This window comes from Didymella exigua (genome assembly GCF_010094145.1).
Source record: "Didymella exigua CBS 183.55 unplaced genomic scaffold M421scaffold_84, whole genome shotgun sequence".
NCBI classification, from domain to species: Eukaryota; Fungi; Ascomycota; class Dothideomycetes; order Pleosporales; family Didymellaceae; genus Didymella; species Didymella exigua.
In genome coordinates, this window is record NW_022984858.1 from 3,019 (window position 1) to 16,238 (window position 13,220).

The 13,220-nt window shown below is 51.9% G+C and overlaps 7 protein-coding genes across 7 annotated transcripts; 5 read left to right on the forward strand and 2 right to left on the reverse strand.

Annotated features, from left to right (window-relative positions):
* Positions 1-796: 796 nt before the first annotated feature.
* M421DRAFT_413280 (uncharacterized protein) lies at positions 797-1,147 on the forward strand (the record flags this gene model as incomplete). The annotated part of the gene is made up of 1 exon (XM_033590447.1): positions 797-1,147. A coding segment is annotated over one exon (234 nt), but the record flags the coding sequence as incomplete, so codon positions are not given.
* Positions 1,148-1,809: 662 nt separating this feature from the next.
* Positions 1,810-2,136, forward strand: M421DRAFT_10682 (uncharacterized protein; the record flags this gene model as incomplete). The annotated part of the gene is made up of 1 exon (XM_033587134.1): positions 1,810-2,136. The coding sequence occupies one exon, from the start codon at positions 1,810-1,812 to the stop codon at positions 2,134-2,136; it is 327 nt and encodes a 108-aa protein (XP_033442522.1).
* A 417-nt stretch (positions 2,137-2,553) lies between these two features.
* Positions 2,554-4,972, forward strand: M421DRAFT_427077 (MFS general substrate transporter). The gene is made up of 7 exons (XM_033594574.1): positions 2,554-2,575; positions 2,622-2,907; positions 2,955-3,058; positions 3,106-3,992; positions 4,040-4,195; positions 4,243-4,511; positions 4,559-4,972. Exons 2-7 carry the CDS (start codon positions 2,713-2,715, stop codon positions 4,574-4,576), a joined length of 1,629 nt encoding a protein of 542 aa, XP_033442523.1. The 5' UTR covers positions 2,554-2,575; positions 2,622-2,712; the 3' UTR covers positions 4,577-4,972.
* On the reverse strand, positions 4,907-6,596 carry M421DRAFT_427078 (NAD(P)-binding protein). The gene is made up of 2 exons (XM_033594575.1): positions 5,846-6,596; positions 4,907-5,787 (listed from the first exon to the last, which is right to left on the reverse strand). Exons 1-2 carry the CDS (start codon positions 6,339-6,341, stop codon positions 5,354-5,356), a joined length of 930 nt encoding a protein of 309 aa, XP_033442524.1. The 5' UTR covers positions 6,342-6,596; the 3' UTR covers positions 4,907-5,353.
* A 792-nt stretch (positions 6,597-7,388) lies between these two features.
* M421DRAFT_78895 (Phenylalanine/histidine ammonia-lyase) lies at positions 7,389-9,218 on the forward strand (the record flags this gene model as incomplete). Its single annotated transcript, XM_033597440.1, has 1 exon — positions 7,389-9,218. One exon carries the CDS (start codon positions 7,389-7,391, stop codon positions 9,216-9,218), a length of 1,830 nt encoding a protein of 609 aa, XP_033442525.1.
* Positions 9,219-9,504: 286 nt separating this feature from the next.
* Positions 9,505-10,533, reverse strand: M421DRAFT_10686 (uncharacterized protein; the record flags this gene model as incomplete). The annotated part of the gene is made up of 1 exon (XM_033587135.1): positions 9,505-10,533. The coding sequence occupies one exon, from the start codon at positions 10,531-10,533 to the stop codon at positions 9,505-9,507; it is 1,029 nt and encodes a 342-aa protein (XP_033442526.1).
* Positions 10,534-11,122: 589 nt separating this feature from the next.
* Positions 11,123-12,826, forward strand: M421DRAFT_78925 (cytochrome P450; the record flags this gene model as incomplete). The annotated part of the gene is made up of 3 exons (XM_033597444.1): positions 11,123-11,341; positions 11,408-12,598; positions 12,668-12,826. 3 exons carry the CDS (start codon positions 11,123-11,125, stop codon positions 12,824-12,826), a joined length of 1,569 nt encoding a protein of 522 aa, XP_033442527.1.
* Between the last annotated feature and the right edge of the window lie 394 nt (positions 12,827-13,220).

Below are 13,220 nucleotides of genomic sequence, written 5' to 3' on the forward strand. Positions count from 1 at the left end.
CTATTAGCGTGTCTCTAGATCCTCTCTTAAATTAGCTTTAATTAAGACCTAAATTCTAGGGTGTTGCTTAGTGTCTTAGACTCCCACGTGCTGTTGTCTACAATAGGTAGCATTAGCGTGCGTAGCTATACTTTAAGCTTTAATATCACAGCCTCTAGGTTAAACAGGACCAGGCTAGCGCCTCTAAATTCTCCCTAGATGTTACTCTTAGTAATTAAAGCATTAAAAGCAGCTTTAAAGCACAGCAAGAACTTAAGTTAAGTAATGCAAGTAATCTTGCTCCGCATCAGCTGCTCAGCTTGGCGGCCATAGGCCTTCTTTAATGGGGAGAAACAACCCACGTTAAGCAGCTGTAGCAGATAGGATAAGTGTAGGGGCATACACAGAGTAATAATCTTGTGCTCCTCACAGTACTAGTAGAATTCAACTAAGTTATAGCTCTTATAGCTATCTAGAATAAGCAGTTAGTAGCTACTAATAGTGCGCGCCTTTGTGTGCTTATTAAAGTGCTTTAACTACGTAACTCTAAGCTTATTATTAGTCTAGCTATTATTAGAGACACTAATAACCTAGTTGTTAGGTATACTAGGCTCCTTATACTAGGCTAAGAGGTGGTGCTTGCTAGAGAGGATAATAAAGGGTGGGATAGACTAGCCCTTTGCGCAGATGCCTTAGATAATGCTAGTCCACTCTTAGTCGCCCTGTGTAACGACTATGCACGAACACGACACGTGGCACGGTGGCATAGCGCTCATAGCAGCTAGAGGCAAAGCTAGCTGGCTAGCACTATTATTGTCTATATATATTATACTACGCAACGATCACTTGCTTAAGTATTCTTGTGCTTACCTTTTGGTATAGGCAGAGAAGTCACGTAGTATTGATTTCGAGGGCAGGGCGCCTACTCTGTTACACCCTGCTACACTGTCTTTGGTCTCCCTTAACGCTCAGAGCCTGTAACAACAGCACTAGTAGATATAACGCCTATTATAAAGCTAGATTAATTAAAGTTGTAGGTGTCTTTATCTAGGATACTATACTTAGCTTTAGTATTCTCTATAAGCTAGAACTAGTCACTAATCACCTTAGGATCCTTACACAGCGCTCTCTTATAGTTATACTTGCAATTAAACTTAACTTTAAGCTCTAGCTAATGTTTAACAAAGTTAGCAGCCTAGTTCTTGCTAACAGGGGTCTAGTAGCACTTAGCAAGTAGAGAATTAGCTATGCCCTCTACATTAGTGAGTTAGGGTAAGAATCCTTGCTTATCTAGCCTTAACACGTGCTAAATAATTACCTCCTCTTTAGTGCTAGTTATCTTAATTATATTAGGCTTGCAATTATGTTGTAGAGAGGTTCTAGTAAGTTAGTAACTAAGTGTCCTTTAAGACACGTTGTAGATAGCTGCAGCGCGTTGCTAAGAGAGTGTTGCGTCTTAATAGATAGCCTGAAGAGTAAGCTGTATTCCTGCTTCCTTTGAGGGTTTGATTGTGTTGTTACGTTGAGGCATTGTAGGTAGAGTGAAGTTTGGTGTGGTCTTGGCAAAAGTGAGCCACTCGCTTGTGTGAGCCACTCGCTTGTGGAGTACGTTATGCCACTCCAATGGTTAACTAAGTCTGATTCGCCTCCACACTTGCCACAATCACTTGCACTTGTGTCGTTGGTGTGGAAGGAACGGCTGCCGATGCAGCTAGACTGGATCTCGGCATCTGATGACGTCGTTCAGCTCTCTCGCTCGACCAGGCTTTCAACGATGAGCAGCTGATGCTGGTAAATACTACCGGTAGTGGCAGCTTGATAGAGCCTGCCATGTATCGTCTTTTAGCGATTCGGCCCTCGCCGCACGGCAACGGTAACGATCCAGAGCAGGTCATGGAGGAAGTCGCTCGTCTCGGCTCGCTTTTGTTCCTGTCCCCATTTTGGAGACTACTAGGACATTCGCCTGTGTGGATGTCAGCCATATCGCGTTACCTCTTGCCTGTCCTTACCAAGAACAGGGCAGACTGGAACGAGCTTAAGCCGCTGCTTGTCTGGACGCTGTACTTTGCCGCAATCGAAACAAAAGACCTCACTGAGCGGAGCCAGGACGTCTCCACACTAGCAGCAGTCATGATGAGCATGCAGTTGCAGCAGTGAGACGAGATCTTGCAGGTTCTCAAAGGTGTACTGTGGGTCGAGAAGGTCTTCGCAGGCAGCGACGAATTGATCCAAGACGGCGAAATTCAAATCATCAACAGGCAATCGATAGGCGTATTGCCAGTAGGAATAATGTTTGGATAAGCAAGGCAAACGCTAGACTATTCAGAGCTGGCGAATCGCAACGGCCCATACCCACAGGGTGCATGGCCATAGGAGAAGTCACACACACTTACACACACGCGTTCAGGCAGCGCACGCACCACCTACCTCGTTTCACAAAATTGCCATTTTGACGATTGATCAGCGCCCTTGCATAAAATTGAAACATTGTTTTGGGTGATGTTACCAGGTACGTCTTCCCCCACTAGCCCCAAAACCACCTCACACTTTTCGCTCGAGATCCGGCAATGAAGACTAAAACACACCGCGAAGTAGGGTGAGTATTAGATTTTTAGCGGAAGTGTCTCGCTAACTTTTCGGAGTGTCTGGCTGCTCTCATCAAAACAGCAACTACCGAATTCCTCTTCCGTTGATTGATCACTGCATAGTACTTTGCACCGTCACGAGTTCGATATGTCTACTCACGACCTCGAACCCACCTTACCATCTTCTCCAGGGAAGCTTCCAGAAGCTAGCGCACAGTTGCAAACGAACCTTCAGCAAGATGAAGAACCAGGGCCAGTGCGCACCATGCACGGCTTCAAGTGGTTCCTGGCCTACAGCTCTTTGCTCTCTACCGTGCTCTTCTATGCGCTCGACGGCACTATTGTCAGTTGTGCGTTTCGCACACGCATTACTTCTCTAACTGTACATAGGTTGCAGCCATTCAGCCTCAGATAATCGAAACATTTGGCGAGACCGAAAAGTTACCATGGATTGGGGTGGGCATGTTTCTTGGAGCTTTGTCAATACTACCCATGTAAGTCGACCCAGCGATATAGTCCAATATCAGCTAACAGTAGATAGCGGCAAAGCATTCGGCGTCTTCAATGTCAAGTGGTTGTTCCTTGGTGTCGTCACTCTCTTCGAGCTAGGTAGCGCTGTCTGCGGCGCCGCTCCCAGCATGGACGCCTTCATCATCGGACGAGTCCTGCAGGGCATTGGCGCATGCGGATGCTACGCGGGCGCCGTAACCTTTGTCTCTTTAACCACTAGCATGCGCGAGCGACCCATCTATATCTCGGGCGTGCTTGCTACATGGTCCGTCGGCTCCGTCGTGGGCCCTGTCATCGGCGGGGCATTTGCACAGAGCAGTGCGACATGGCGATGGGCATTTTACATCAACATTGTCTTCGCGGCTTTTACTGCGCCGTGGCTGATCTTGTATCTGCCTAATATTGATCCAGCAAAAGATTTAAGCTTTAAAGAGAAGATGATGAGGCAAGATTGGCTTGGAATAGTCATTTTTGTGGGTGGCGCAACCTGTTTGTCTCTGGGTCTTACCTTCGGTGGGACTGTGTACTCGTGGAACAGCGCGCCAGAGATTGTGCTTTGGACTCTCTCGGGCGTTCTCCTCATTGTCTTCCTGTTGGTCACAATTTATCATCCCACAGTCACGCTACGAGATCGACTGTACCCTCTGCATTTGATGAAGCGACTGGAGCTCAACCTGCTGGAGCTCGCACTATTCATGGCCTCGGGATGCATGGTGACGACACTCTATTACATCCCCTTGCTGTTCCAATTTACGCGCAACGATGGGCCTCTCAAAGCTGGTGCGAGGCTCATGCCTTTCCTTGCCGGCCTGATCTTCTTTTCCATTCTAAACGGAGCCTTGATGCCGAAATGGGGTTATCATATGCCATGGTATGTCGTTGGGACTGCCATGATTTTGGTCGGGGCTGCCCTCATGAGTAATAACTTCCATCTTGTAACGAGCATGGTGGCTAACTGCAAAAAGGTGTCATCGATGCGTCAACCTCCGAGGCATATATTTATGGTGCCACGCTACTCATCGGAAGTGGCTGTGGAGCTTTCTTTTCCGCAGGCTTCTCAGTCATCCCGAAACTTCTTCCAACCTCCGAGCTTAGCGATGCTATAAGCTTTTTATCCATCGGTAATACACATGCACAGAAGTAAAAAGCGGTGCTGACATCTGAGCAGGCCAACAGATGGGTTTCATTGTGATTCTCAGCATATCAGGGACGATATTCCAAAACACTGGGGCGCAAAAGATTAGCCAGATAATGCCTGATATGCCGTTCAGCGACGTCATCCAATTGACGACAGGAACCCATAGTGCGATCTACAAGAGCCTTCCTTCTGAATTACAGGTTCAAGTAGTGGATCAAATCACGTTTGCACTCCGCAATGTGTTCCTCGTCATGGTCGTTGGCTCCGCGCTAGCTTTAATCGGGTCCTTCTTTCTGAATGTAAGTGTCTTCTTGGCATTGCTGTATCTGACTAACTTGTCAACTAGCGTTGGAAACTTTACTGAAGATGGTGGCATAGCTTGAAATTACCATGTCTTCTAGGATCAGCGATGTGATCAAGCATGGTCAGCATTGAGAGGTCTCTGACTATGGATGATCGTAATAGTGTTAAGGTATTTGCAGTCAAAGGTAACACGGATAGCTGGAAGCCAACAAACTGGCAAGCCTTTAAAGGTTTGCAGGCTAAAAGGGGGCGTAGACGGATGTTTCACATCGTAGAGCATATAACGATTGTACTTCCTGGGCGAGCCGCCCACCCGGGCGAACCGCTCACTTTTATCAAGACCGCACCAAACTTCACACGACCTACAATGTCTCACCGCAAGAACGCAAGGAAGCCCTTAGATGGAGCAGATATATAGTGTGCTATCTAAGCTATCAAAGAAGACACGACACTCTCCCAGCGACGCGCTTCAGCTATCTACAGAGTGCTTTAAAGGACACTTAGTGACCGACTTTCCGGCAGCTCTTCTCGACGCGATTGCACGCTCTACTCAATAAACTGACAAGTACAGAAGAGCTGGTAATTGTCTAGTATGTTTAAAGCCAGAGGAGCGAGGATACCCGCTCTAGCTCACTAATGTGGACGATATGGCTAACTCTCTACTTGTAACGCTGTCAAGGATAAGGTCCCAAATTTGGTCAAGAGGACTAGCGACAAGAACCTAGACAAGTGGCTACATGAGAGCAGACAGCGCAAAGGCAATTCTGTTCAGCAACAAGGGCATTGTTAGTGCCACATTAAGGACACTTGCAACAAATTATTTACTATGCCAAGGCTGTCAGAACAACTGTTCGCTGAACCCTACCCGGGCACTACGAGAGGCACGCCTTGGTACATGATAGTTTGTACTATAGGCAACGTCTTTACAGGTATTGAAATCGCTCCGCACTTGGTCCATGTGAGCCGTCGCGGCCTCCCAACCATCGACGCCCAATGGCAATCTCAGGACGTTTGCCAAATTTGGGTCGTTGCCACTCACGGCGTCATGTATAATCTTCGCCGCCTTTTCAGGATCTCCCAATTGCTTTCCGTGTTTGCTTTTCTCGGATTGAATAGTCGTGGCGACGACGTGTGGGGCTTTGTACGGCTCTGAAGGCTCGACGACTGGCATGGCACCCGGAGCGAGAAAGTTTGTCTGGAAGGTACCGAGGTTTACTATCAGTGTGCGAATTCCAAACGAGCCCGTCTCGTGTGAAAGCGCCTCTGAGAGAGCTAGTCGCAACAAATCAGTCAAGAGAGCCTCGTGGCAAGAGATGGGATGGGCGCTTACCTTCGAGGGCGAACTTGGACGCGGAATACATGCCGAGGGCTGGGAAGACGGCAAGGCCCAGAACGCTGCTTATCTGCACGATAGTACCACTGCCCCTCTGGCGCATCCTGGGCAGTATGGCTTTGCAAACACGCAGTGTGCCCCATACATTCGTCTCGAATTCGGCTTTTGCATCCTCCTCGGGGATGTCTTCGATGGCTCCCGCAACGGCGAATGCGGCATTGTTAACGATGGCGGTAATCCCACCTTCAAACCATGCATCGGCTAACCCAATAGCTTCGGTGATGTTTTCCTGAGACCAGGAGATGTCCAGTGCAATCCATTTGCCGTTGGGGTGCGATTCGATCTCTTTGACCAGTTCGGGGGTCTTGCTTGGATTTCGAGACGTCGCAATGACATTGTCCCCGGTGGTCAAGATGTACCTTACCAGAGCCAGCCCGATACCATTGCTTGAGCCTGTCACAAGCCAAGTGAGTTTTCTTTCGGCGCTGACCATCTTGAACTTGGTAATGGTCCCAGGGAGCGAGTGAAGCGGTTCGCAGGACAATTGGCTTGTGGAGGCGTAAAGTCTTTGACGTGTAGGTATCGTGAAAGTGAACCGGGCTTTACAAGTGGCACCTTGAGATGTGAGACTAGCGGACCTGAGTTACTCCGATCGAGGGATATACTCGGTTGTCACATGTTACAGTTGACTGATCTCCATGCTTCCACATTGTCTCTCTAGTGTGGCGGGCTTGCGACGTCAGAACAGTGAGTCAAACGGGAGAGGTACAGCATCAAGCACAGCATCAAGTAGGTTAGTAGGAAGATGTGCAAGTTTGCTGACCTGCATGTACATATGCGGTGCGACAGGAAGCTCGTATTTCGCGATGCACTGACGATAGTGCATGAGAAGAGCTCATTCTTACGGCTCGTGGGGGAGATAGACGCTAAAGTCACTGCATTGTTTCAATTAAGTAGGTAGATTGTATGCGGCTGGGTGTGGGGTGGGGGCCATAGACCACATGTCTGTACGATAGAGCATCCAGTGCTGACGCGGGTGGGTTCATAGGTTTCCGGCGCTGCTGGAGTACAATACCGGGACACCTGTGTCCCCTACCCTGCATTCACTTGCGGCCTGCGTGTATACGTTGGAATGAGTGCATGTAACTTCGATGTCGCCAAGACCCGCTACGTCTTTAGGCCTCCCCCTAGGGATAGGATGCGACGGTTAAACGATTATCGTGTTTTATACAACGTTACAGAAAGTGCGGATATGGTCATGGTTAACTGGTCGACGTCCAATTGGTGGGTCTCGAAAGACAAAGGTACGTTCTCACTGCGTTGTAGATGTTCCACGGGCTCTACAGTAGGCATTGCCTTCTTTCACCTTCCTTCACCTTGGCTAGGCCTTGTGAGACATGATGCTCTGCATTGGCTACCTTTACCTCCGCGGCAGCTGAGGTACCGTATAAGTAAGAAGCAAAGATCGCCGTGTTCAAGTGGAAGGGTGTACCATAGAGGACATTTGATACCTCTTTCTTCCTCTTGCGTTCCAATCAACATGGCCAGCCCAGTATGGTCTTCTAACGATTTGGTCCTATCGCACTGGCGCGATCCTTGCTCGTCGGCCAAGAAAATGCTGGCAGTTGACGGCGGGAGCTTGACCATCGCCGACGTGGTTGCAGTCTCGAGAGACCTGGTGCAGGTGAAGCTCACGCCCGAGTCCATCAAGGCCGTGGACGCGTGCAGTAAGATCATCGCGGAGAAGATAGCCAAGGGAGACGTCATCTACGGGGTTAACACGGGATTCGGGGGAAGCGCCGACACCAGAAGCGACGACGTTGAGAGGGTGCAGCAGAGCCTGATCAGTCACCTGACGTGCGGTATTGTCGCGGACGGCAAGCAGCAGCCCGTCGTGAAGCTGCCACTCAACGACCCGCTTGCGGCTACCTGCATGCCAGAATCGTGGGCGCGCGCGTCCATGCTCATCCGCCTCAACTCGCTTGCGGGCGGGGCGTCAGGCATCCGGGTCGTTATTGCAGAATCGCTGCAGGCACTGCTTAACAAGGACGTGGTGCCGCGCATCCCGGTCCGCGGAAGTATCTCGGCCTCCGGGGATCTCAGCGCGCTCGCCTGGATCGGTGCGCTGATGCAAGGCAAGCCATGCGCCACGGCCTTTGCTGGCCCACGGGACGTTGACGGGGCGCGACGGGTGACGCGGGCTGACGAGGCCCTTTCCGCAGCCGGCATCGCGCCCATCCAACTGCACGCCAAGGAGGGCCTTGCCATAGTCAATGGCACCGCCGTGTCGGCCGGGGTGGCAGCTCTCGCGGCGCACGAGAGCCTCCACCTCGCGGCGCTGTCGCAGGTGCTGACGGCCATGAGCGTCGAGGCCCTAGGCGGCAGCGACGAGAGCTTCGAGCCCTTCATCGCCCGGGTGCGCCCCCACGCCGGCCAGGTCGACAGCGCGCGCAACATCAAGGCGTTCCTTGCCGGCTCGCAGCTGCTCCACCGCCACGACGACCACCGTGTGGCGACGCTGCGTCAGGACCGCTACTCGTTGCGCACCGCCAGCCAGTGGATTGGCCCCGTGCTGGACGACTTCTGCCTCGCCCACCACCAGCTGACGGTGGAGCTGAACTCCGTAACGGACAATCCGCTCATCGACGCCGCAGCAGGCCGTGTATATCACGGCGGCAACTTCCAGGCACGTGCCGTCACGTCTGCGGCTGAGAAGCTGCGCCAGGGCCTTCAGACCATCGGCCGCATGCTCTTTGCCCAGTGCACCGAGATGATGAACCCCGCCACCAACTGGGGCCTGCCGCCTAACTTGTGCTCCGACGACGCAAACCACTCCTTCTTGTTCAAGGGCATCGATGTGGTCGTTGCCGCCCTGACCTCGGAGCTGGGCTTCCTGGCTAACCCCGTTGGCTCGCACGTGCAGACGGCCGAGATGGGCAACCAATCACTCAACTCCCTGGCCCTCGTGTCCGCCCGCTACACTCTCGACGCCGTTGACGTCTTATCGCAGTTGGCGGCCGCCCACCTCCTGGCGCTGTGCCAAGCCTTGGACCTGCGAACCATCGAGCGGGAGGGCCGAACCGACGCCCCACCCAACGCCACACCCTTCCTTGGCCAGGCTTCGCGACGCATGTACCGCTTCCTTCGCCACGAGCTTGAAATCCCATTCTTGAGTGAGGAGCACTTGGCTTCGACCGACGCCGTGACGACAGACGGTGTTACCCCAAGCATTGGGGTGTACAATACGCGCGTCTATGAGTCCATCAGGTCAGGACGCTTGTACCATATCGTACTGGAGAGTCTTAGAGAGGTGAACGAGCAGGAGCGACCGACTAACGGGATTGTGACCAACGGCATCTCTCCGCACTGAGTACTCCTTTGTCATTCCTGTAGACAGTCTACGAGGTATGCCAGGTCGATAGGTTTTATTGCGCGCATAGAGAAATAGAGAAAAATATCATCACACTCACTATGGGCAGATCCACATTATCTTGCCCGAAACCCCATCATTGTTTTTCTATTCTAACCCAAGTATGTAAGCCGTTACAATCTTAAAGACTTTTATTTCCCCATATAAAATTGAATCCGAGTCCTACATTCGTCACAACTCCCTCTAACGACCCCTAGAACCCAGTGTTGACATGTTACATAATCCGTCAGTATCCGTACTTCTTCGACAGGAACTCAACCAAAAGCCCACCAGAAACGAAGGCGCCGGCATACGCACTTCCAGGACCAAATGCCCAGGCGCAACTGGCGCTATCTTCCAAGTTGGTAACCCAAATCGTCCATACCAACAGTAAACCCGTCCCACCACAGGATATGGCATAATATGCGTTGCCAAACCCTGCCAGATGGCCTGCCAATGCGAGACAAGCGACCTGCACAGCGGAAACCACGTAGAGGGTTGGCTTCGTCCCCTTCCTTCCCAGTCGTACGGCGAGTCCCATGACACCAGCTTTCAGATCATCGAGGTAATCTTGATGGGCGTAGAGGGTATCAAAAGTGACACACCACAGAATGCCTGCGGCGTATAGACACACAGCCGACTGGGCCAGGGGCGACTCAATCACCTTGGCCACGCGGTCTGAAAACGCCAACGACGGGTCAAACAGCGGCGCCAACGGATCCTTCCCGACCATTGAAGTCACCATGAATATTGCATACGACAGTCCAAATCCCAGCTCGACTTGGGGAAAGTTTGTACAGCGCTTCAGCAGGGGGTAAATGAACAAGAGTATGCCGTCCACGGCAGCGTGAATTAGCGTCGAGTGGCCGACAGGATACAGGATAGCGGCTCCAGCTGCAATCTGCATAGCGGTGAAGAGATGCGCCTGCAAGGTCGAGACAGCACCCCTGGGGATGGGCCTTACGCGGCAGCGATCGACCTGGCGATCAAAGTCTTGATCCAGGTTGTCATTCCACGTGCAGGTCATGCCGCGGAAAACGGTGGTCCATACACCCATATATCCGGCGATGAGTGCGAGCGTTTGCAGGTCCATGTCGCGCGAGAAGGGGGGGAGGTTGATGGCGAATCCAAGACCGATCAGGTAGTGCCAGTAAAAGGCCCAGAACCCCGCCAGCCGGTCGAGACGCATGAGTTCGGCGTACGGAACCCATGCGTCTGGGAGGAAAGGAAAAATGCCATGACTTGGCTTGCTGTAGCCTTTAACGGGAGCACCCATGGCGTCGAGGGAGCGGGCGTATGGACTGGGGCTGCGAATAGAAAGAGATTGGTAGGATGGTGTGTTCAATTCATGAACCAAGGAGAAAAAGATTGGGAGGACGAGGGGTTGTTCGTTGTAGTAACAAACCTCCAGATGCTGGAACTGTCGTCACCTTTATCTTTCTTGGTGACATCCCGGTTTCTTTCGCAAGAACGAACATTTTACATCCTAGGCCAGTTTCTCCGGCGGGCCGCCTGATCGTCTTACCTGCATTACAGCTGTCAAGGCGGACTAGCTGCCAAGACTAACACGCAAAAGGTGCATACGAAGTACTGCATGGCATGAGTGCGGCTTTCGCTTCGCGGAGGTGACACGGGTGCTACCCCATCTGGTTCATTTGCCTAATTGGATGCAAGCGATAGTAGGCCGTAAGGACGTCCTTAGGCAACAGTTCACGGCATATACTTTGTTTTAAAGGTAACGACTACGACTGACTGTCTTGGCATTAGCCCGTTGACTACCCCGACCATACACAATTTTCTCAAGGCCTCGAAAGAGCTCCAAAACTACCAACGCTACCTCGTCTCCTAGCCTGTCGGCTGCTAGCATGTACCCCATCGAAAACTCGTGCTACCCCTATTGGGGTCTCTTTCTCGTTTTATGTAGCAGCTGCGCAGTCCTTGTTCACTTCTTGCAACCTACCGACTTGAAATGGTCAACGAAAAAGTGGGCAATGCCACCAAAGCCACCAGGCGTGCCGGTTTTGGGAAACTTGCTACAGATGATGCAAGCCCGCCGCCGCGGAGCCGTTTCTTTCAATGACTGGGTGAGTTTTTGGGAAATCCGTCGAACATGAGGAGAAGAAAGGTGTATTGATTTAACTGTCCGGCAGCTGACCTCTTTGATACCGTATGGGGAGATGGTGACGCTGCATATGGGGTCCCAGACATGGGTTGTGCTCAACTCTGACCGCGTTGTCACGGAACTCATAGCCAAGCGCGGGAAGATCACCAACGAGAGACCCCACATGCCCGTTGCGAGTGATCTGATTAGCAACGGAAAGCGCACTGTGATAAGACAAGAACAGGAATGGCGAGAGGGACGTCGTGTGATGCATCAGTTGCTCAGCGGCTCGAACCTCAAGGTCTACGCCGGGATGCAGGAGCTCGAGAGCGTTGACATGCTCCGCGGCTATCTTCGAGAGCCCAGTCTGTGGTACGCTCACAACTATAGATATTCCACCTCGGTGCTCTACAGGATCGTCATGGGTTACCCCCTGAACAAGACCAAAGCGCAGCTCGACGACTACCAGCGGGTAACGATGGAATTCGTCACCTCCATCAATCGGAGCTGGGTGGATTTCTTTCCGGCAGTTAGCAAGCTTCCTCCCTTTCTCCAGCCCTGGCGCCGTTTTTGGGCAGACATGGGCTCTTTCCATCATCACGTCTTCGCGGAATGGTGGAAACCCATCAAAACCGCCGTGACCAACGGCTCCGCCCCGCCCTCGTTCGTCCGCGACGTCCTCCTCCATCCGAATGTAAAATACACGGGCGACGACGAAGAGGCCATGTACTTAGCTACGTCCGTCATGGCAGCCGGCGGTGACAACACGCGCATGTCAATTAACACCTTCGTAATGGCCATGGTGACGCGGCCGGAAGCCCAGAAACGGGCTCGCGACGAGGTTGATAGTGTGTGCATGGATGGCGAATCCCTCAGGCTGCCATGCATGTCTGATCTGTCCAAAATGCCCTACATTGCCTCCATGATCAAAGAGGTGTTGCGCTGGCGGCCGACTGTCCCCATCATTCCGCCCCACCAGCTCACGGAGGATTTGAAGTTCCATGGACACTTTATCCCGGCTGGTACGAGCTTCTTGATCAACTCGATCGCGCTGTCGAGCGAGTTTGATAATGCGCGGGAATTCCAGCCGGAGAGGTGGATGGACGGTTCCGAAGCGCATACGACTCACAACTTTTGGGGTTTTGGGGGCGGACGTCGCATCTGCGTCGGCTGGAAAGTGGCTGAGCAAGCCCTATTCATCGCGTTTGCCCGGTTGCTTTGTTGTTTTGAAATGAGTCCGGTGCGTTCCTCCTATCTTTTCCTCATCTTGGTTCGGAATGCACGAGTCGCTAACGAGGGACATGTCAAGAACGGGCCGATCGATGACCAGAGACTCAATCATCAGACCGTCCATGAGCCGTTCCCTGTCAAGGTCACTGTTCGCAGTCCTGAGCACGCAAAGCTCATCGAGGAGGAGTCAGCCAAGTACGAAGCTTCATTCTCTACGTTTGGGGCGACCGCCAAGTGAGCTCTACGAAGTGACTTCGGCAATGCACATCAGAGAGGTCTAGCGAATAGGATTGGAAAGGGGGAGGAAGAGCGTTGATGAGGAGCATGTGAAAATATCATCATGTTCAGCAGTAGTGTTGGAATTTAGTTTTAATAACGAAACGATGCTTGCTGCTACATTTAAAGAATGATAATGGAAGGCGCTCTGGGGAGCGAATGCGCTCTATCTCTCGTGCTCTTCCTTCATCATTACCATCACTATATCTCGACCATCTACCATAACTATGTTATTTTGCTTTGTTCTAAAATGGCCGCGGTGACGGCAACGTGTGGAGTTTCTTCAGGCACAAGGTGAGCCGCCGTTACGCCCATTGTCCGCCCATGTCGACGATTCCATGCCAGTATCTGCCCCT

Bases quoted from the DNA above. Each gene is read 5' to 3' on its own strand.
- M421DRAFT_427077 (XM_033594574.1), top strand. From the start codon at position 2,713: ATGTCTACTCACGACCTCGAACCCACCTTACCATCTTCTCCAGGGAAG. The intron at 3,993-4,039 runs GTAATAACTTCC...AACTGCAAAAAG, and splicing joins GGTCGGGGCTGCCCTCATGA to GTGTCATCGATGCGTCAACC. The intron at 4,196-4,242 runs GTAATACACATG...ACATCTGAGCAG, and splicing joins TATAAGCTTTTTATCCATCG to GCCAACAGATGGGTTTCATT.
- M421DRAFT_427078 (XM_033594575.1), bottom strand. From the start codon at position 6,341: ATGGTCAGCGCCGAAAGAAAACTCACTTGGCTTGTGACAGGCTCAAGC. The intron at 5,788-5,845 runs GTAAGCGCCCAT...TGTTGCGACTAG, and splicing joins GTCCAAGTTCGCCCTCGAAG to CTCTCTCAGAGGCGCTTTCA.